The sequence below is a fragment of the Xyrauchen texanus genome, chromosome 18 (assembly GCF_025860055.1).
Source record: "Xyrauchen texanus isolate HMW12.3.18 chromosome 18, RBS_HiC_50CHRs, whole genome shotgun sequence".
Lineage (NCBI taxonomy): Eukaryota > Metazoa > Chordata > Actinopteri > Cypriniformes > Catostomidae > Xyrauchen > Xyrauchen texanus.
In genome coordinates, this window is record NC_068293.1 from 10,522,333 (window position 1) to 10,545,909 (window position 23,577).

Genomic DNA, 23,577 nt, shown 5'->3' on the forward strand with positions numbered 1-23,577 from the left:
TTTTAAAATCTAGTGATTTATGACCTTTTCCCACCCTGTTTCTCATCCTCTGATTCAAACAGTCTGTTTTGGGGGCGTTTTCCATTTAAGACTTCAGTGTTAACGCCCACTGTTATGATTGGCTAACGTCAGTGCCTATGTATCAATTATTGACGCCCCCAGCCAGAACAATATGCAAGTAAACTAAGTAAAAACACTGTGATTATTCATAATGAATGAAATTGCGCTTTAAAAAGTAGTTTAAAGTTTAAAATAGATTACTTACAGTTTGCGTCGTCGTTGTTCCCAGAATAGTCGGCACGGACTTATCTTTGAGCAACAGTTTTCTGGCAAAGCCAGCATCATATTGAGATTTGTTCTCAAAACAGTCATCCTTAAAATGTACAGAACAAACGCTTAAGTTAACACTGCCGTGACTGGGTCGTCCGCAAAAAATAAACTGCATCCATTTTTCCCTGACGTCTGGATCTTTCGGCAGCTTATTCAGAGGTTTTGTTTGACCACAGCCAGGAACAGCACATCTGTGTGGCATCGTAATTTTCCTGTGCACAAGTAGTCTCTGTCAGAGCTCGCTGTCCATCGACTGAACACTTGTGAGGCGCACGGCGATACGAAATGAGCGTAGTTGTCTTGCGCTTAAAGCGTAGTTATCTTGTGCTGGAGGCGGTCATATGCAAACGCTGTTACGTCACTTCTAACCGACACGTCACTTCTAACCATGAATCCAGAACGAGCTGTATTTTGAGCTTGATTAAATAAATGATTCGTTTAGAATGGGGAGGACGTCTTAAAATATTAAACTTGCAGGACGTTTTAATGATACAAAGACCTCTTATATACCAAAAGATCAAGGCAAATTTGGTTTCTCATGTCATGACCCCTTTAATAACAAAACTTTTACAGCTTTTAGTTTTACTTAAAACAATATTTTAAGAATTACACATTTCAATTTCATAACAAAATTCCATCAAATTTAATTGTGTAATTTTTAACTAAATTAAATTAATAAATATTTGAATTGTATTTTTTTTTTTTAAAAGATAAATGTATGAGTCTTAAAATAACTTTTGTGTAGAGAGAACAAGCTGTAAATGTAAAAGATTTGTTTTAAACAAAATGAACATAACAAAAACCATTACAAATAAAACACTAATAAGTATTTTGCCAATTAAATCATAAAATTAACTACATACTCTATGGACTGTATACATGGATTAATATATATATATATATATATATATATATATATATATATATATATATATATATACAAAAATGCTGAAATGGTCCACTGACTTAATATTCAGCACAATAATACTTATAATTTCAGAATTTATCTGCAGTGTTCTATTACATTATGATCTTAGAACTAAATAGTTAAATAACAAATATAGAAAATGATGAAAGAAAATGATTAACACTTTAATATAATATGGTATGGTGCATGAGTGTTTAGAGAGTTAGGGGTTGCAAGGTAGAAAGTGTGTGCAGGCCTGGTGTCGGGCCACTCTGTTGCCCCTCCTCAGTTGGCCTTGCTGTGACAGAGCCAGGTAAAGACTTGGGTGGGCCAGAGATGAGTGAGTGTTGTAGTGATTTTCCTCCATGTGCTTTTTGAATAGACACTCATTTGAGAACTGCTTCTATACAACACATTTTTTTTAAATGTTAATATTTATACTTTTGTAAATGTGTCATTATTTCAGGCTGCTATTAATAAAAGTAGGGACCCTGCCTTTCAAATAGCTGACATTCACATAATCTAAAATGAATGCCTTTAACAAAGGGATTAAATAGATGATAGTGATTTTGAGAAGCGTGATGCTTTGTCACTGGGTTGAGAAACATGCCACGCATAACAGTTGTTTTCTTGCACCATTCCACGTGTAATTCCTTCCTTGTTCATGCACAAATGCAGTTCACTCTTGATACCTCGAATACCCACTACACAACGCCTTATAGCAAACACTCTCAACATGCCTTAAAGACAAAGATAGAATGAGAAAATCACTACATTGTAAGTAATGCAAATTTTGACTCATTAAATTCAAATAAAATGAATATTTACAATATAAACATTATCATGAGAAAATATCATTTCCCTTAATGTTCTGAGAAAAAAGAGCCTGATGAAACTCAGCAAAAACGCAGCAAAAACTACTCTGAAACGCAGACCTGTGCACATGTCTTATTGATCAATGAGTCCAATTCTTCCGTCCAATAAACTTCCATTCATCAGAATCTGGAGGTGGAATCCAATCCCAACACGACAATCAGGGCCGGACTGGGACACAATTTCAGGCCGGGAAATCCTACACCCATCCAGGCCATTCTATGCACCCAAATAAAATTTAGAAACACGGACAACCTTGTTTTCCCCCTAAATTACATTTATTTCACAGTATGACCATAACATAAAAACATAAACAACCAACCTAGAAGTAAAGCAGTCCTAATATCAAATGGGTCTGCACATAACGTCCTGTGCACTGCAATTACAACTGCAATAAATAATGTTATGAGATTGATGTTTTAAATAAATGTTTCAATATAAAAAAAATGCAATACTTAAACATTAAACTAAACCACCAATAGGTGGCAGCAAGTGACCGTCTTAATTAGTGAGTCGTACAAAAGATTCGTTCAAAACGCTGAATCATTCAGTAACAAAACACCGCGCTGCTGTAGCTTTCCTTTGGAACTATTTTAGTCGGTGAAATAGAACAAAAACAGTTCATATGGTTTGTGCCTAAAATGTAAGTAACTTAATAATAAATATTAACTACGCTACTTTTATTGAACAATAAATTCAATGTAACATTTTCAATCGTGATAATATTCAGCTAAACAGCTCCCTTAGTTGTGTTATGTTAAACTAAATCATAGGTTATAAATAAAAAAAACAACAATTAGAATTTTTTCTGTCCATATTTTTCAAATGTAGCTTACATTTGCTAGCAGATCAATACTATGTTAACGAAGGATAAAGTACAGTATTTACAGATGAAACTGACCTGCACTTGAAGCCCTGAACAGGTCAGTAATTTTGCAACATTTTGCTGCTTCTTCTTAGAGTGCTTTCTTTTTTTTTGTCCTTTCCCTCTCTGCATAACCCTCTCTGCGTTAGTCACCTGAAGTGTAATTCACCAGTTATGATATGCAAAGAATATCCCGGCAGTTTTACAGGCTTAAGATATCAACCCTTAGAAATAAGATAAACTGAAGTTTGCATGACCGCAAGCGATGCATTACTGCAAATGATCAAGTTTGCAAAGCATTTCTTAAGTTGACATAACCTGTCACTGATCTAATGGGTGCTTGGGTTTGAAGTGGACTCCATAAACTCTGTACAGTTCTCCAATCACACAGATAACAAGTAACTACTGTATGAATGCCTTTGCAGATTACAGAAATGTCTTGTACAATTAATGATACATCACATGTCCATTTTCTTTTCTTTTTTTACGTAAAGATTTTAGGACCTGCAGTGTGAAAAATATATTTTTCAAAGTACAAATATAGTGCTATTCCATGTAATCTCTCAACGTGAGCTCATAAAACAGACATAAAACAAAACATATTAGTTATGGAAGAAATAGGATAAATAAAGACATCTTAATGATTGTTTTAGACTAATTACTGTATATATCACACTACATTACACTTTACACACTTGTTGTTTTTGCATAATCTAACTACCAAAGTGTTCAAAGTCTCATTGTGATTGATAAGGCACACCTAATGACTCTCATTATTAGTCAGGTTGCTATCAGAAACTTTTTTCATTTATCGTCTCATTAGTTATACAAACAAAACTTTGGAAATTAGTTTAAGCATGATGTGTTGTGTTCATGTTTAGAGGGGAGAGTAAGAAAATGTTATCAGGTTGATCTGGGTGAGTTTACCTCTATATTATTTAACCTTCTTGATGTGGGAACATTTGTTATCATATACTTCTGTCACTGGTCAAAGCTCAGCTGTGTGTGTGTGTGTGTTTATGTCATAACTCATATATATTTATGTTGTAAATAATGATGTTTCTGAGAATGTTTCTTATTGACGTTTTAACATGTTTTGCATTGAATGGCTTAACTGTTGGAAATGTTAACAGTTGGGGGACTGTTTATCCTATCTCTGTTTCTTCTGCTTTCTGTATTCCATCCTCTTCCCACTGTTTTGGGTCATGTGCCTGCAGTCTTGTGAGGTTATTTAACACAGTGCTGTTCCTGTACTTCTCTAAATCGAACTAAATCATCACAAAAGCATTTCTTTTGTCGTAATACTTATGAGGCCTTCTCTTGTTTCCCCTACATAATTTCACTGACTGATATCTGCCATTTCGTCAGAATGATATAAAGCTACAACGAATCAGAAGTAGTACTATTTGGTTACTAATCACTTATATGAGATATTGTCGTACTGAGCCCAAACACTTCAGCAGTGAAATCGGGCCTGTTCATTAAGATGGGTTACTGAATGTGTCTTTCAGGAAATTAAGGGGGAAAACTAAATTTGTGACTTGTCTAAATACTAGCCTGATCTCATGAAAATTTGGTGAATGAGGCTTAATATTGGCAAAATGACATTGTGTTCCTGACGTGTTTCCTTGTACATATCGCGGCAGTTACGAGAAAAAATTACCATGATTTTTCAGACCAGACAATCCTTTTCCAGCCTTTAAGGAGTGGAATACAGCATTGGCTTCAATATTTGTGTCACTCAAGGATGCCTGTCTGCACAGCAGCTCTGTTAAGAGCAAGAACTGCTGCTCAATGCATCTTTATTTGCTTAACTTATCCTGAGGGAGAAAACATCATAAAGTCAGCAGTGGCTCTCTCGTACACAACATTTTCCTCAAGAAGCAAAAGGAACTCGAACCAACAGAAAAGTCGGTTGAATTAAAAAAGATGTCCGAAACCAGATGGGCTTGTCAGTATGCAGCACTGTGGGCCATTTAGAAAACACTGCCAGCAATCTGTGCTACACTTGATTATGTAATCAAACAGTCGATGGCTAGAAGAAAAACAGAAGCTAGAGCAGTAAAGGCACTGATAGACAGATCAGTTTGTTTTGCAGCTCACTCTATTTGAGGATCTGTTTCGCACCACCAAATTCTTGTCCGATTATTTGCAGTCCCCAGATCTGCAAATAGCATCTGCTTTGGATCTTGTTGTGTCCGTAATTGCATCCCTGTCTGAAAAGCGAAACGAAAAGTCATGGAATGACATTTGGGACAAAGCACAGGCCTTGTGCACCAAGACAGGGATCATCGTTCAGTTCAGACAAGAGCGACGACAAGGTCAGCCTGCATGCCACCTGGAGGGATTTGTAGTTGACGCCCACACAGGAAAACGTCCACCACTCACCTCCATTGATGACATCTGAAAGCACTGCTACTACCCTGTCATTGATAGACTTGTCAATGAAATGAAAAGGCGGTTTTCGCCCGAATCTTGTGGTGTTCTACAGGGCACATCTGCCTTAAACCCCCAAAACAAGTAATTCCTTCATATGAGCGTTCTATCACCCATGGCCCAGCATTATGGGGTAACAACAGAAAACCTGTCTGCTGAACTTCACCAAGTTCGACGGCTTCTTGACCGAAAAACACAGCAGGGACAAACTCTGAACCCCACACATGAATTCCTCTCCGTTCTCCGGCCATACAAGGATGCATTTTTTGATTTGCACAGACTTTTGTGTATCACGTGTACACCGCCCGTCACGTCTGCAACCTATGAACGCAGCTTTTCATGTTTACAGCGTGTTTAAAACTACTTGAGGAGCAACAGTGGGGACTCAAGGAATAGTAATTTGGCTTTGCTGTCCATCAACGCAGAACGTGCAAGAGCCCTTGATGTGGAGGACATCATAGACGCTTTCGCCATGAATCACAACAACAGACACATTGTCCTGCTTTGACTGACATCTATTGGTGAGTAGGGTCTGCCCTTATTACCTTAACTTAGTGAGTGTGTGTGTGTGTTTGCGATTGCGGTGGTGTGGCGATCTTTTAAAAAACAATTGCCACTCTGTACATGTCGGCTTTGACAAACTCTTCATCTGTTGAAAATTGGCCAGCAACTCCTTGCGGCCATATAGCAACTGTTAAGCTAAAATTCTGGTGCCGCCCATGCCTATAAGACTGTGCCGAAGGTTAACCTTACAACAGGACAATGACCCTAAGCACACAGCCAAGACAACGCAAGAAGGGCTTAGGAAGGTGCTTCAACTAAGTACTGAGTTAAGAGTCCGAATACTTGTCAATGTGATATTTTCTTTTTAATACATTTGCAAAGTTATCAAAAATCTGGGCCCCCTTGTGCCATCAAAACGGCGCCAACCTGCATCTCAGAATAGCATTCTGAGATACTATTTTCTTACCAAAATTATACAGAACAGTTATCCGAGTTATCGTAGATTCTGAGTAACTTCTAGAGACTGTTGTGTGTGAAAATCCCAGGAGATCAGCAGTTACAGAAATACTCAAACCAGCCAGTCTGACACCAACAATCATGCCACGGTCCAAATCACTGAGATCCCCATTCTGATGGTTGAAGTGAACATTAACTGAAGCTTCTGACCCGTATCTGCCTTATTTTATGCACTGCTGCCACACTATTGGCTGATTAGATAATCGTTTGGAACGTCATGAGAGAGTAAATAATGACGGAGCTTTCATTTTTGGGTGAACTGTCCCTTCACAATAACAACATGTGCTAATGCACTCTGTGAGGGTTGATAAAATACATGTAAACATATCAGCTTGAGTAGATATGTCCACAGGGGGACCCTTAGGCTACACCACTTATTGTTTTTTTTTGTTGCTCTTTTCCATCTGACTGTTTAAAGTATAAACAGTTGACTATAAACATGCTGATTTGCACTGTTAACGAATGGAACAAGAGCATTATCATTGCAGACAGGTGGAACTGATCTTGGCTTCAAAAAACCTTCAGTTAGAACTGTGTACAGAGTTGTTCACTCTTTATTACAGGATTGTTAAGACAAAGCAATTGACAGAATGACATTACATTTATAAATAACATTTAGCTGGTTTACCATGAAGATATGTTAAAAAGAATGTAAAGAATATTTAAACTACAAAAACAACACTTCAAATGTAACTAATTTTGGAGAGTGAAGGGGAGATCTGAAGCTGGCAACATTGCATCAATATTCCTTATGTTAAATCTGATGAGTTTATTAAAAATAGTGTACAAAATAAATTACCATGAAGAGTGCAAGCTGTTTTCCACTTCCTTAATTTCCTTTAAACCGACTGACAATGTCACACTCATCTAAAACAAATAAAACAATGGAGACATTTTTAATGCACTGTTTTCCAAAAGACTCTTTATATTAGGTGGCCTTAACTACTATGTACTTAACCATTTGATACAATGTACTTATTATGTAAATACATGTTGTTACATTTAATTACATTTGTAGTTACACTTAACTCTACCACTAACCCTAACCAAGCCCTTACCCTAGAACCTATCTCTACCCCAACCCTAACTCCTAAACCTACACGTACCTCAACCTCAGTAACAGTAACTGTGGACATTTTGCAGAATAACATGTAGTTACACACAGTAAATAAATAGTCTTGTATGCATATAATGTTAATTATAAAGTGTGACCAAGAAATAACAGTGAAATGGTGTATCTACCCATGTATCTGCTTAAATGTGTAAATTGTATGGTTATCAAGTGTCTGTGGAACATTTCCATAGTTGATTAGATGAACAAAACAAAAATTTTGCTGATCCTTTTGTGCAAATATTTTGAATTTAGTTGCAGCATAAGTTTTTGTAATTAAAGCTGCACTTTGAACAATTTTTGTTCTTGTCTTACTTCTATTCACTACTGTAAGTGTACAAAAATTATTCCTCTTTAGAGCTGTCAGGTTGGATTTGTCAAGAAATCGCATGAATAAGTCATTGTTCTTGTGTATTTACATCATGTCTGTTAGCTCAGACAGAAGGTCCTGTTCAGAAAGCTGTTCAGTCAGTCCAGTCATGTTTTCAGGGGACAACAGCGGCATGAAATTATTCTCCTAATGGATTTATTTGAACTGTTTTAACTGTTTGGTGAAGTTGTTTACCAGCTATAATGCTTGGATATGTTTTCTGGTATTGTTTTTGTCGCTTATATTGGTTGTCATACTTCAATGAATTACACATGTGTACCGATCTCAATGTGTTTAGAAGTTCAATTGTCTACTAATATTTAGTATATTTAGTAAAAATATTAATATATTTACATGTCTACTAATTTTCATGACCAAAAAATAAACTGTTCAAACCACTGACCATACAAACTCGGACGCATTTTAAAAATGATTTTAAATAGTATTTACAAGTATACCACAAATAATTGTGCTTTGGATCGTGTTTGTGAAGATTTCAGATTTCATTAGGGGTGTGATGATACACGATACTGGGTTCACGAGAACGAGACGTTATTTTAACACTATACATGTATACATGACTGGTATTTTATTCGACTTGGGGACGGGCGATACCACTATTTTCTTTTCAATCCGATACCAAGTACTTTTAGGCCAGTATTTTTATGAATACTTTGGATAAAATTAGTAACTTAAATTATTACTGAAATGTTTTATATATTTATAGGCTTAAGCAGAAAATTATTAGGCTTCTTTTTTTCCTTTTAAATTTTTTTTAGTATATTATATGGCTTCTATAACTAAAACAAAGTTACAATATGGATAATACAGTAATGCTGTAGTAAAACCATGGTTAATTGTATCAAAACCTTGGTTACTACTAAAATAAATACATAAATAAAAATAAAAAAAACATGGTCACTACAGTCGTGGGTATCTTTTATTAACTAGGATTAAAGATCATTATCAATGTTTTAACACCTCTGAATTTAAATAAGCCCGTTAAAATGGTCACACAAGCCCATTATAATACATGTCATGTCTAGGTTTGTCATTACTTGGTGTGAATAACTCCAGATGCTGTTTTTCTGTCATTACCTCAGGAAAGCACTGCTTCCTCTTTGAACGAGCGCTATGACTGAAAGAGTGAGTGCTGTCTGTCTGCTGGTGTATTTTAGCATTTCTGTGCGTCAAGATGAGCGGAAGAAAAAAAAGTTCTACAATTTGCTCATATAATAATCCTTTTCCACTCTGAAGCTTATGAGATACATTAATATTCATGTTATATAAATAATAAGATCACTAGTTAAAAAAAAACCTTCAGAATCTATATTTTTATGTGAGAATCGATACTTTAGTATTGATACGCCCATCCCTAATTCGACTGAAAGTAACAAAATGCAAAACAATGCAGGTGCATTTTGAAATGTTTTAACTAATCATCTTGTAATGAATGTCACTATAGTTCTACTTTCTGAATATAAATTATCATATGCAGTAAAATTCAGAACAATATGCTAGCACTGTAAAAGTTTCTGCCACAAACTCAACTGACAGCTTCTCTCCTGTATGATTTCACATGAGTCCAGGGTCGGCGCTGGCCAAATTGATGCCCTACGAGTTCCAGGTGGAGGGGGTTTCATATGATATGAGTGTGAAGTGAGTGTCTGTGTTCCGCAACTGCTTTCAGGTCTTTGAATAACGTATAATGTGTGAGTAAGGGCAGCAGGTGAACTTTCTGGTGCCCACCTAGTGAGTTGGTGTCCTGCGCATACTGCGTAATATGCTTATAGGGAGCGGTGGTACTGCATGAGTCTCTTCAGACCTGGTGGATTTAAGTTGAGAGCTGTGGTGGTCCTGTAGGTGTCTTTACATTGTGCTTGTGTTAGCCGTGGTATACAGCACTATTTTCTTATTTAAATGGACCATGATCATCAAACAAACCTTCCTCTGACTGATATATCACACCAGTGAAGTCATTACTGATATTTAGTGAGGGCACTTTGGTATCAGCTGAACCTGCCGAAGGAAAGTGGGAGGAGCAACAGAAGAACAGGAAGAGAGGAAAACAAGCACAGACACATTGAGAGCTGGGTTAAAGCTATACATACTTGGATATAAAAAACAAATAACCAAAAACAAACAAACAAACAGACAAACAGAAATTAGGTCACTGAATATAACAGTTGCTAAGACCAAATCATAATAGGTCACTGACCTGACCATCATCTCGCCTCCTCTTGTATTTCTTCAAGTTCTTCAATCTATAGGCACAGTTTAGGCAAATTTAACTCATATGACAACAAATAATAAAACAAAAATAAACAATTATGATATTAAATGATATGTAAACATCCATACAGTCTGGTATAACAAACACACCTGTGCTTCTCCTGGATTCGGGGGATCTGTAGGTACTTGATTTCTATCCGGAAGCATTTCTCGAATCCTATTCTGGATCCTATCCCTACAAATAAGATAATTTAAAGTTTCTGCAGTCCTTTTTAACTTTCATGGTAAAACAAATGTCCTAACCAGGCATGATGCAATAAAGCAACTAGCATTAGACAAAAATCATAAATTATCCTAATCGGCCACGACCAAGAAGAGTGACAGGACATTTTAATGGTCTTGGTTTCTATTTCTGCGGCTGTGTGCTCGGTGGCCCCGCCCACTGCGAAATCTCATTGGTCCAAAATTCTGCTCTTCCTAACTACATTAATCATCAAATATCTTCTTGTCTGTCTGAGACAAATTGCTTATCACTGAAAACTTGTCATATGATGCCTGGTTAGGACGCAATGTAATATTGAATGGCAATATTACATTGCATGTTACACTTTGTTTATATTATATAATGAAAGACACAAGCAAATTCACTAGAGGTGTAACGGTTGAAATTTCCCATGGTTAGGACTGTATCATGGTTTTAGGGTCATGGTTTGGGTCTGGTTCAATATTTGTTGTGAAAAAAAAAACATAAATACTGTCAAATCCAAAGGCAAAAACTCGGCTAGACAACGGCATGTCACCAAAAGACATAAGCGGCTGTGCCATCATAAGCTGAAAGGCAGGACTTTGAACTGGTAAGCAGTTCACTCAAAGGTGAATCTGAATTATGGCCTATGATGCGGAGCGATGTGCACGTGAAAGTAAGCATCTTTTGGGTCGATCGATACAAACCAGTCCATAGTATGAACATGAGAGATTCTGAATAATCATTTTGTAAGGAAACCTTGCGAGTGCTTGGTTAAAGCATATCAGATCCAAAAAAGCTTGCAATCCTTTATCCTTAATTATTTGTCTTTTATGTTGACTAGAAAATAGTGGAATTCGCTGTGGGCATTTTACATTGATACCATCTCTATTGCATCTTTTGCAAGCAGATTTTATTTGCTAAGTGAAGAAACAGCATGCCCCGCACCGTTATGGTGGAGGAAATAACATCGTTGAAGCGAAGAGGCCGCCTCTCGAACTCTAACCAATACCCTTGTTCTATTGTCCTCAGCATCCAACTGGAAATGCCCGGAAGATGGTGCCACGAGTTCACGTAATGAGCCAGATGACATAGGAGCCTCTCTGTATCTGGCTGCATACATGAATTGGAAAAGAGCTCTTTATTGTGAATATGTTTGTGCCCCGAGCAATCACATCGGGGCTTGCATTCTTTAATGGTTTGTGACACACTCTTGGCATGAAGCCAACAACATTGGAAACATAAACACAGTTTTCTTATCAGTTCCGGGAACCGTCCGGAAGAACCACTGAAGCTCTGCGGGGACTCGATTGGACGATCCGGGTCCTCTTGAATGAACATGTCTGTGGGCTCTGGTTCCCGCTTCATGCCAGTGACGTTAGGAACGCTGCTCCAGTTTGGCAGGAGGCCTCCTGCTGGTTCAAGGGCACCTCGCTTGGGCCAAGGGCATTGGGACCTCACGGGGGGCTTTGTCTCCATTTTCATGGTGCAGCGGGCGCACTGATTTTATAGGAGCGTTTACCCGAGGAAGAGTGCGAGAGAGTTGGAGGTACTACAGAGCCCCCCTCCTCGGCAGGAGGTGCTTATTGGCTTGCTTCTGCGCCACCTGAAACCTTTTGGTGAAAGTGCTAATGGTGTCACCGAACAGGCCCTGTTTAGACACCGGGGCATCTAGCATGGCTTTGTCCCTGTCACACATCTCTGACAAATTAAGCCAGGCTATGCATGGATCTGCCGATGGCTTGGGTGGTGAACTTGATAGCCCAGAGAGCAATGTCAATGGCACGGCACAGCTCTGTGAAGGACTCAGTATCCGGCCCGCTCGTGTCCATTTCCCTCAGCATTTCAGCATGGTAGGCTTGCAGCACCACCACCATGGTGTGCAAATCCGAGTCAGCCTGACCCGCTGACCTGTAGCCGAGACGGTGAGCAGGCCTGGATTTATATGCTGGGGTCGAGGAGAGGCACAGGATGGCTGCTACCAGCTGTTCAACCAGAGGAATCAACATATATCCCCGTTACTCAGCGCAGTCCAGTGTCATGATGGCTGCGGCTCCCGAGACGAGCGCTCATGCTGAGTATGGCGAATGCCACATGTTCGTGAGCTCTTCATGCAACACTACTGGAAGAACAACAGTTAACAGTTACAGGACAGTTTCTCTCTGTAGAAAGTTGGCCCACGTGAAACACAGGCGGAGCATGTCCATCGACAGCGCCATAGAGGTCCATTAGCAGAGGTTATTACTGTAGGTCTATTTGGTGCTTTATTTTCTTCGCCAAACTATATGATCCAGATGCATCATTAAACCTGTTATGAACCAAGGTACAAATGCTCACGAATTGTGGATGGCGAACCGTACGGTTCCTTTTATTTTTTTACAGAGAACCGTTACACCACTAAAATTCACAAAAACTTAGAATACACATGCTTCCAAACCTCAAGTTAAACTATTTCATATCAAGTAGACAAACTCACCACAGCCCCGTGCTCAATATGTTCCCGACAACAATGCCAAGAACAGCAGAGCAAATGACAAAACCAAACAGACCCCAACAGATAATGCTGGATTCTATGAAGATGGGAAACAAGTGGAAATCTTTCAAGTTCACACTTCTACAATGTTGATGCTACTCTGAAAATGCTGATAAACAGGATTGAGATTCATTAATACAAGTATATCTGGTTAACAAATTAATGATCTGGTTAACAAATTAATGAATGCCCACATTTACTGTTTTATTAGGTAAGGTTTTTAAAGTATTTTTACTGTCATTTTGGTCTGTCATGCACACTTTGCTAAATTTTAAGTTGGTTATACAGCATGTATACTACTACTTAAAGGCATGGTTGATAATTCACCCAATATAATCTCACCTGAGATTATTGGCATCAACAATAATGTGCCATCTTGTCTTACTTAAAGTAATGGTATTTCCAAAATCTACCAACAGCTTTACAAAAGAATAATAACGTTTTTTTTTATTATTATTATTGAGTAAATGATGTAGTAAAAAAGTGCTTGTTTAAAGAAGAAGTGTGCAGTTTCTGTACCACAAGCGTCACTAAACGGTATAACAAAAATGATTGATCATTTAGTATATAGCTTTCAAAAGGAGAGCTGGTCTTTTTGAATTAAGCCTATACACTTCTGTTTAATAATCCCCCAAACAACTGCACTCATCTAAAGAACTACATTTTTCTAAGAATAGTAATGTACTCTGCCCAGTTGCAAGAAACCCCTTAAATTAAGAAAACCATTGGTTGTAATTATAAGGCTGTCATCACTAAGGCTTTTCTTATCTCAAGGTTTTGTTTTTTTTTTGCAACAGATGCTGAATATAATAATTTTGTCAGATTATATGTAGGCTAGTGAATTTGCTTTTTTACTGTATGTAGTAAAGCTATGTCTGCAACTACAGACTCATTCTTCACCATTAAACAAGTCTTTGTTGTACCACACAGAGGTGCAATTCAATGAGAAATTGTACATTCTGTACATCATTTTATGATTTTAAAGAGGTTTCACCAAACATTCCCTCCATTTGCCACTGGTTGGAGATAGTCCTGCCCCAAACTCACTGGCATTTGTTGAGTCAATTTTGCTATATCAGGTTGTTCAAAGTAACAGAGGAATTTTATAGCACCACAGAACCAGTGTTTACACTTGTCAGGGAAATCAACCAACAAATGTCTTTCTTCTAGTTGACTGCATATGAAGCTGGGCTAGGGGAAAATATTTTAAAAAATGCCACTCTTCAGTTTTAGAGTCAGTACCTTTGTGTGCATCTCATTTCTTTCATTATATTGTATAACTTACTTTTTACTTTGTCAATAATCTACACTCTCTACAAATCGTATCAGCATTATTAGCCATTTCAAAACCTATTTTAGTCAACTGCATTAATTGATCGGTTGGATATATACAGTTTATAATGTACTGTAAGAATTTAATATTGCATTTAGCACAGAAAACAAATATCATACAAGAGTACAAAAGTATGGCAGCTTCAAACAATAACATAGATCATAATCCCATAAATTATTTAGAAAAATAGACTTACCAGTATGCACATGCAAATACAGGGAACCTGATGAACTTCCATACTTGTTTGAAGCATTACAGATGTACAAGCCATTAAAGTCAGAGGACTGTTTGGGAATAAGAAGTTTGCTTCCCTCATAATATGGAGTGATTTTATTATCTCTGCTAGAAAGGAGAGATGTCAGAGATCAATGAATGTGTTTTGGCGAGAGCTGATAGCACATAAGTACACTAAGTTACGTGAAGGGTTAAAACTAAGTAAAATATTGGAATTGAAAATGAATATTTTAACTACTATCATCAGATTTTCGTTTTGCCAATACTACTGCATATGCAAAAGCGATATGCACCTTAAATTGCTGTATTTGCATTAGTTTGCAGAGCAAACAGCTGACAACTGACTTCAAGCTTCAAAGTGCTGATTGATTATCTATCCAATAATTTCCCTAAGGGTCAGGTGGACTTGCGTGACAGCCTATACCATTACACTGAATCCGATCTAAAGGTCAGGTCCTAAAAAACTTTTTTGCATTGAAAATTATCATTTTAAAACCCACAAATAAATAAGCTCAAAATATGGCTCAAATAATCAAGAAAGCCTTTCCCGGGGCCTGGGTAGCTCAGCGAGTATTGACGCAGACTATCACCCCTGGAGTTGAATTCGAATCCGGGGTGTGCTGAGTGACTCCAGCCAGGTGTCCTAAGCAACCAAATTGGTCCGGTTGCTATGGAGGGTAGAGTCACATGGGGTAACTTCCTCGTGGTCACGATTAGTGGTTTTCGCTCTCAATGGGGTGCGTGGTAAATTGTGTGTGGTTTGCGGAAAGTAGCATGAGCCTCCACATGCTGCGAGTCTCCGCGGTGTCATGCACATCGAGCCACATGATAAGATGTGCGGATTGACAGTCTCAAAAGCGGAGGCAACTGAGAATTGTTCTCCGCCACCCAGATTGAGGTGAGTAACCGTGCCACCATGAGGACCTAGTAAGTAGTGGGAATTGGGCATTTCAAATTGGGGAGAAAATTGGATAATTTATTTTTTAAATAAAAAGAAAAGAAAGCTTTTGCCCAATCATAGGCCCATTTAAATTATGAATGCAAATTGTTGGGAGTAATACCCTGTACCTATTACACCACTGACCACACATACCCAAAAAACTATGAGTGTTTTAGCACGTGAAATGTTATTACCTACTCCAGGTGTAGGTCAGGATTGGGTTACCATCAACTTTACAATGAAATTCTGTTGGACTGTCAGCAACTATCATCACTGGTTCCGGAGGATCTACGAGAAGGAATCAATTAGCATAAATATTTACTTTATCATTTAGCATATAGCTTTCAAAAGGAGAGCTATTTTTTTTTATAAATTAAGCCCACTTATGTTTAGAAATCCCAACTCCTGAAGAAGAAAAAAAAATAAAAATAAAACTGCACTCATCTAAAGAACTCCATGAATAGAAATCTACTCTGCCCAGTTGCAAGAAACCCCTTAAGTTAAGAAAACCATTGATTGTAATTATAAGGCTGTCATCATTAAGGCTTTTCTTATCTCAAGGGGTCTCTCGCTGATATAATAATTTTGTCAGATTATATGTTGGCGTGAATTTGAATATCAGTTGCTTTTTTACGTAGTAAAGCTATGTCTGCAACTGCAGAGTCATTCTTCACCATTAAACAAGTCTTTGTTGTACCACAAGGAGATGCATTTCAATGAGACCTTGAACATTCTGTTCATTACTTACAATGGATGCTTATTGTGTAGTCCAGTTCCTTGGTCAGGGTGCTGTGTTTTGCAACACATTGGACCTTCCTCTGGTTCAAATATTTGTCCGGTACACCAAGTAGGATGGACACAACAGTAACAGTCCCATTTGGGTGGACTGTATGGCTGGTTTCAGTTCTCAGTGAGTTATTTAGAGCTCCTAACCTCCAGAATACTTCTGCTGCAGGTCGTGCATTGTAGGCGAAGCATGATGCCAAAGTAACTTCTAAATTACCAGCAACAGGTGCTTTTTCTGTCAGGATAACCACAGGAGGAACTATGGTTGAAATAAATAATAAATAAAAAAATTAAAAAAATGAATGAATTTTTAATGTAAACTGTGAGAACTGTTACTAAAGTAGCTCTGACTGCTCTTGGTTGTCCCATAATTACTAAGAGTGTTTTGATTTCACACGTTTTGCATGGCACATACCACATTTGTAGGGGTAAAGTCTGTTAAGGTCAAAATAAAATTAAATTTGACCTAATTTAATTCATAAATACATGCTTAGGTCTTAAAGTGAATGATTCATCTTTATTCAAAAAAATGTTGTCTTTGTAAATGGAAATTTCTTTGTAAATATTTCAAATAACTGAATTATAATATTGGTTGTAAATCATTGCTGTAAATCATAGAATACATAAATAAAGCCATCATACCAAGAACTGTAACATTGATGTTTGTCTCAAATGGCCCACTAGGAAACAGGTTGAAGATGCAAGTGTAGATTCCTTCATCCAAGATCCTCATTTCCACCAGCTGGATCGTTCCTTTCTTCTCTGCAATGTTCCCAATAAATTTTACCCTGTCCCCTAAACCATTTCTGTGTTCTGTTTTGCCATCTTGACGAATAATAAAGAAAGTTGTTTCTTCAGGATTTTCTCGTGTCTTCTTCTGCCATACAATACGTGTTATAGCATCTTTGGTCTCAGTCAGCTCAGAAAACAAAGTAGCATTTTGTCCATTTAAGACTGCTGTATCATGACCGACAACATTAACACCTGAAAAACAATACAATAAATGAATTAATAAACATTTACACATTTAGATATTCAACTATGCAAGTAGTATGAAACAGGGTCTTTGTAAAAGGTCAGTGCTTATAGCTTAGACTGCCATATTCATTCGAAAACTATGACTTGAATGCCCATTGCCCTGACTGAAATCAATCCGGGAATCAAACCGCCAACCCTGCAATTAGTGGCCAACCCGCTATACCACCTGAGCCACAGCCGCTACAGTAAGCCTGTAATAATTATTTGTATTTTTAGCTGTTGGGTTGGATTTGACGCAAAATATGTAATTCTACCTTGCTTCTTTACATCATGTCTGTAAGCTCAGACAAGAAGGGCCCAACTACTATATAGCGTTTCCGAATAGCACTCGTCACTGGCTATGCAAATGTGATTACTTTCTGGTTTCAAAGTAGGATACAAACAACCAAGCTGATACAAACATGTCTGATGGATATGGTGTTTGTCAGTGAGTCAGCCCAATGTCACCGATCCAAGGGTACCGGAACTTTCGGAGACAACATGCCAACTTTATGTGTGATCAAGCTGGTTTTTTCAAGTCTTTTACCCCAGTCACAGAAATGCACAAATTATATCACTTTCCATTGCCCTTTTTAGCAGAACATCTGTTTAAAAGCCACTATAGGACACTACAAGATAGTTTCCCATTTATATTAAGCATAGTCATCTCATGTTGTTATTATAATGTATGCAATACATAGCACAGTAATGTACATAATCATTTGTTTAGCTTGTATCCATATCTCTATTATAATAATCAAAGAAACAATTAAGTAAACTGTTTATTGTCATTAATTTAATACATACAATATTTCTCCATATTATTTTCATGTTTAATAAAGTATTTTTGTTACCCATTATTACTGAATCCACTTTTTGGTGTTTTTTAGTTTAGTTTAATTTTTTGCAGTGCATATACCTACTATTGTAGTATTTTGGTTTACTTGCATTGTCCACTTATCATATTAGCCATTTCACAAGCTTCACCTCTTCAATTCATAAGTGTACTAAAATACAAACATTAATGTGTATTGTGAAGTGGATAAAATATTATATTAAGATATAATTAAGAGTGTTGATTATCTTCCTCAAAGCAAGTAATATATAGGTTATAAATATTTAAACAGATAACACTGTATCAACATGAAAATACCTCATCTTGTCTCCGCTCTTCAGGTAAATATCTTCATTGTCCACTGAGATTGTAATATAAAAAATGAAGTGTCTTCCATTGAACTCGTATCAGCCATATCACAAGTTTTACCACTTAAATTTGGGATACGCTGAATGTAGTACATTACAAACATTAATGTGTGGTGGATCTATGTATTTATGTTAAAAAATAAATAGAATAAATAAGAACAGAATTATAATAATAACCCAAATTATAAACATTAAAAAAAAAAATTTATATAACTAAAGCATGTTAGTTTACATGTTAGCATAGCATGTTAAATTAACTACTAAATGAAAAATAACATCAGCTGTGTGTTAGGGTCACCTCGTCTTGTTCTCACTGTTACCCCTTGGTTGTCATTTTTGTCACTTTTGTATTCCTTAGTTTTCACTTTTGTCCCTTGTTTAACTCCACAGTCTCCCTGTTAGCGTTCGTGTTGTCATTCATTGTTTTCACCTGCCCTCGTTAATTTGCCACTGGTTTCTGTTTATCCCCTTGTTATCTTGTTTGAGTTCTGTTTGTTCATTGGTTCCTGTCTTCCCATGTCCGTGTATTTTAACCCTGTCTGTTTGTTCAGTCGGTGTCTATCGTTGAATGTTGTTAGCCTGGTATGTAGGGTTGCCACCTATGTCTGATAAAAAACCTGGACAAATCAATGACCCGGCCACCGCTTTGCTCACAAGTGAAAATGTCCATTAGACATTAGACTCAGAAGACACAATTGGTCGTTGTGCAGTAAAATTGTGCATAGTCGTGAATATTTTAAACATCTCAAGTATTCTCACTTATCTTAACTTATAGCTTACCTGGTTGCTTAGATACTGGTGCTTGTGCTTGCTTTTGCTTTGCTAAAGAAATAAGTAGAGGGATGACATTAGATTTGCATTTACCATACCTTAGCCACATCTATAGCCACTTTTATTTAGTATGTCTCAATCAGACATTGGAATAACAAAATCATACATAAATGGGCCTTAGCTTACCTAGTCTTCCATCTATACTTGGCGTTTCCCTTTGCTGCAGCTATCAGTGGTTTCTGTTCTTCAATGAATGTCTTGAATTCAGTGCATGACAATTTGAAATTCAATCTGACCTGAAGCTCAGACTTCACCATTGCAACTAACAGTCTGTTTCTTTTATCGGACCAAACATCCTCCATATGACTGAACACTCTTTCTGCATAGGCATTACTGACTGGTATGGAAAAAACAAAAGCAACTACTTTCAACAGCTCAGTGGATTCAGTTGCCTTGCTAAAAAAATTATTTGTTTTAGCATGGTCATCCAAAGCAGTTTTGCCTTCATGTTTAACCAGAATTTTAACTGATTATACGGAGCAGGTAGCATAAAGTGGGTCGCCTGGTGTTGGCTTTAGCCATGTGGAGTAATTGTAATTTTTCAACCAGTCATTTTAATTTTTCAACCGGACAGGCCACTTTTTTACTGGCCTGTCCGTCTTTGTGAACACACTGTCATCTTCGTCTTCCGTCTCGCCACCCATGTTAACGCTAACGAACGACGTTGACGTACAATCTTCTTCACACTGCTTCTCAAATTGCCGCCTGTAGTAACTGGCTAGCTGCCAAGAAGACAGACGCGCTAGATGACGTAGCCTACGTCACGTCACACGTCCCAGAGCCAATGATAGCGGATTCTACACACAAGAGACACGGACCACTCTGTGCACAACGCATAGGCTATTTCAAGTGGAGAGAAAATAGATAGTTGAATATACATATTCACGTAGCCTTTCGAAAACCGGGACATTTAGTGTCCCGGGAGAGTGGATACATTTCCCGGGACAGGTTATTAAAAAGAAGGACAATCCCGGTAAAACCGGGACAGGTGGCAACACTACTGGTATGTGTTCCCTGCCCGTTTTCTCAGTCTTGTGTTTATTTCCCCATTGAGGGTTTTTCCGTTGTTCCCGTGTTTTCCGTGTACCTGCCTTGTTTGTTTCATTAATAAAGTTGAACTGCACTTGGATCCGCATCTCCTCGTCTGCCTTCGCTGCTCATTCACAACAGAACGATAGACCAAAACAATGGATCCAGCGGTTCTGCGAGCAAGCTGCCGTCTGCTCAGCCTTAGGCTGGGAAACCGTCCGGTGGAGGACCACATCCGCGATTTCCTCGCGATTGCGAGTGCCACCGAATTCCCTGACTCCGACCTGGTGGTGTTTTTTCAGGCCAACCTGAATTGTGCGCTCCAGGAGCGGTTACCACCGTCGACGCGCGGCTGGACGCTCCGCGAGTTTATTGAAGAGACTCTGCTGGTCTGCGCTTCACCGTTCACTGTGGGCGTCATCGAGGAGAACCCTGCCACTCCTCTCACAGTGGTAACCCTCCATTCGCCCGTGGTTCGTCCCTTCACGCCTGCCTTGGTCAGCGAGCCAGCGCGGCCCTCTTCATCTGCCCGGAGGAGGGAGAGAAGACGGGCTTCCGCCTTCCGGCCCACACCAAAAGGGAATTTTCTCGAATTCCCTTTTGAGAAAATCAACACATGAACTTTCTCACAATTAGCAACTCTTCCTGAGGCAGGGTTGATGATGAATTCATAAAGTGCAAATTATTAACAATAATTGCTTTACTTCAGTGCCCAGAAAAGACAGAACAACGCAGAGATCTTCAAGGGGCAAATCTATCTATTTTTAGCAGTTTTCCTTGCCTTTTTACACCTGGTTGGTGTCAACAGAGAATTCAGAAGTAGCTGGCGTATAGTATAAATTTTCGGTCAAAATCCATACATCTTTCTCATTTGACGCTGATAGTTTTGCATGAATACATCACATCCAGTTGGGCAGTTGCATATGGTCTTGTCACATGAGTTTAAATATTTCAATGCAGCCAAAGCTCAAATCGGATCTGTTAATGTCGCAAGCCCACACAGCCCCCGTGTGAAGCCAACTTTTCACTGTCTCCAACATTCACGTACGACTGTAGTATTTCTCGCCCTATAGGGTTAGTCGTGTTATGTTGCTTGCAATGGATTTTATTCATTAAGAAAGAAGGTTTACCTCAGAATGACGTTACTGTGTGATTTTGTTGAACAGATGAATGAATTCAATAAAATGTCTGAATCATTTTCACTCTGTATTTATGATTTATAATATTGTAATTAAAACTGTTATTATTATAGTTATATTTTATTACTATAATTATTATAATTAACAGCAACAAAACCATGATTCAGCAAATGGATAGCAGATTCATAGATGTGATTTTAAATAAGTAGACTTTGCTTGTGCAGAAATAAATTCATTAATCTGTATCTTACTTTATTAAAGGATTAAAGGGCTTTAGCAGATATTACAACAGACAAACTATTTGTATTATGTCCATAAGAGGGTGCTTGATCGTGTTAAAGTTGTTTTTGAATGATCCCTCACACCATTTGAAAGTTATTAAACTTTAGAATTGAAAGCACTGTAATTACTGCTGAATAACTACTGTAACGTTTTCAGTTTTGTTTTAAACTCAAGTGATAGTAAAATTGAATAACCCTGAGCTAAAGTATTACTCTTGGGATAAATATAAGGGGTTCCAACTTGTTTTGGAGCAGTCTGTCCCTCCTTTCAACAACTATTGAACTGTATCTATGCCATTAAACAAGTCAACACTAAACAATGCTTCTAGACATGAAAGATTTGAACCACATTTTGTGTACTGAAGAGATAGCATGTCCTTTAGGTTACCCAGAAGGATTTCCAGCTTGTTTTAGAGTAATTGGTTTAACCATTTAGAAAGTATTAAACTGTTCCTTAGAAAACTCTGCTGTGAAACTAAAACTAAAGTGTGTTGTTTATCCTGTAGGGTCCTTAAAATTTTTCAATTTGTATTAAAGTAGCCTACTGTGTACAACTATTAAAAATGTATAGAAATATTGGGGTGACATGTTCTAGTAAACTGTGTTCTGAAGGAAACATGAATAATTTGTTAATTATTTTAAATAATTCTCTAGTAGGCCTACAGAGGTTTTCAATCGGTGAGGCACACCTCCCCTGGAAAAAGAAAATAACGGTTCGCTTTGGATCGTAAGTTAGTTTCACAGCAGTTTTCTAAGGAACAAGTCTGTCTGTCTTCAAGTGCTCTAGGAGAAGGCTCAATTTTTATTTATTTTTTATATATTAGGATTATAGTACCAATTAACCTTTACAACACGATAAAGAAATATTAACGCACACTGATCAAACGAAGATTTCAAAAGATAAGAATAATTTTTGCACCATCCACGTCCCAATTTAACCCATTTTATAAACGGTGTACTGCATCACTTGCAGTTAAATCTTCATCCATGTTTTCACAAAATAATGAGATGTGCTTTCAGGAACAATTGACCATGTTTATATTTTTAAAGGCTAGGCCTATATGTTACACATCTTCCGCTTACCTGCTGTTCTGCTGCAGCCGAGTAAAATCAAACACAGGAGAGAAGCATATTGTTTTGTTGCAGAGAGGGCATCAATACCGTATCTACAATAAAGTAACCTAGTCATTAGTGGTAGCAGACATGTCCTCCATTTATTCAACCGTCTGTTCCATTCTGAAGGGCGATTCCTATCCATTACCGCATATTACGCAGTCTGCGTAGGGCACCAACTCTATAGGGATGCACCAGAAAGTCCATCGGCTGCCCTTATTCGCACATTATGTGTTATTCAATGATCCCCCCAAGCGGAGACCCTTCTCTATCGAGAGCCTGCTCACTGCAGAGCAAAGGTGGAGCTTACGTTTAGCTCCCCCTCGCTAGACGTCCAGACAAATAACAAAACCGAGAGCCTAAATACATTTAATTTGTGGTTCAGCGAAGCATTTTAAGTTTCGTCTCAGCTAATGTTAACACTGTCTATTATAACCGATTAATTTCATATTATTGGCTAACATGTGGACACCACTTGTTGCCTTTGGCAAGTGTGGGCAGTGTGTGTATTATGATAAGTATAGATATAGATTTATATATCTGTATAATTAGTTATTTACTTTTTGCTGATAGATGTAAATGGTGTGTGTGTCTGTTTAACCTGCACAGAAGCATCAGACAATACTGAAGACAGGACATGATCCCCTTCTCTCTATTGAGAGATACACAGTGTGCTGCAGAAAATACCACTGTGACTACTGTAAATTGGTGTTTAACCATTTGAATGAGGTATAGATTCATGTAGTAGGT

General features: G+C 37.8%; 1 protein-coding gene across 6 annotated transcripts; it reads right to left on the reverse strand.

Moving 5' to 3' along the window:
• Positions 1 to 6,973: 6,973 nt before the first annotated feature.
• LOC127659119 (poliovirus receptor homolog) lies at positions 6,974 to 23,104 on the reverse strand. Of its 6 annotated transcripts, XR_007972495.1 has the most exons (11): positions 22,798 to 23,104; positions 19,215 to 19,256; positions 16,857 to 17,198; positions 16,177 to 16,473; positions 15,623 to 15,716; positions 14,451 to 14,596; positions 12,865 to 12,958; positions 10,295 to 10,379; positions 10,131 to 10,176; positions 9,662 to 9,931; positions 6,974 to 7,298 (listed from the first exon to the last, which is right to left on the reverse strand). XR_007972495.1 is itself a non-coding variant. In XM_052148776.1 (10 exons), the coding sequence occupies exons 1-9, from the start codon at positions 22,970 to 22,972 to the stop codon at positions 10,138 to 10,140; spliced, it is 1,290 nt and encodes a 429-aa protein (XP_052004736.1). In that variant the 5' UTR covers positions 22,973 to 23,104; the 3' UTR covers positions 6,974 to 9,931; positions 10,131 to 10,137. The 6 variants fall into 6 exon arrangements, 5 of the variants coding, with proteins under 5 accessions (XP_052004736.1, XP_052004735.1, XP_052004734.1 ...); XM_052148776.1 differs by having other exon boundaries at positions 6,974 to 9,931; positions 16,177 to 16,449; XM_052148775.1 differs by having other exon boundaries at positions 6,974 to 9,931; positions 14,451 to 14,593.
• Between the last annotated feature and the right edge of the window lie 473 nt (positions 23,105 to 23,577).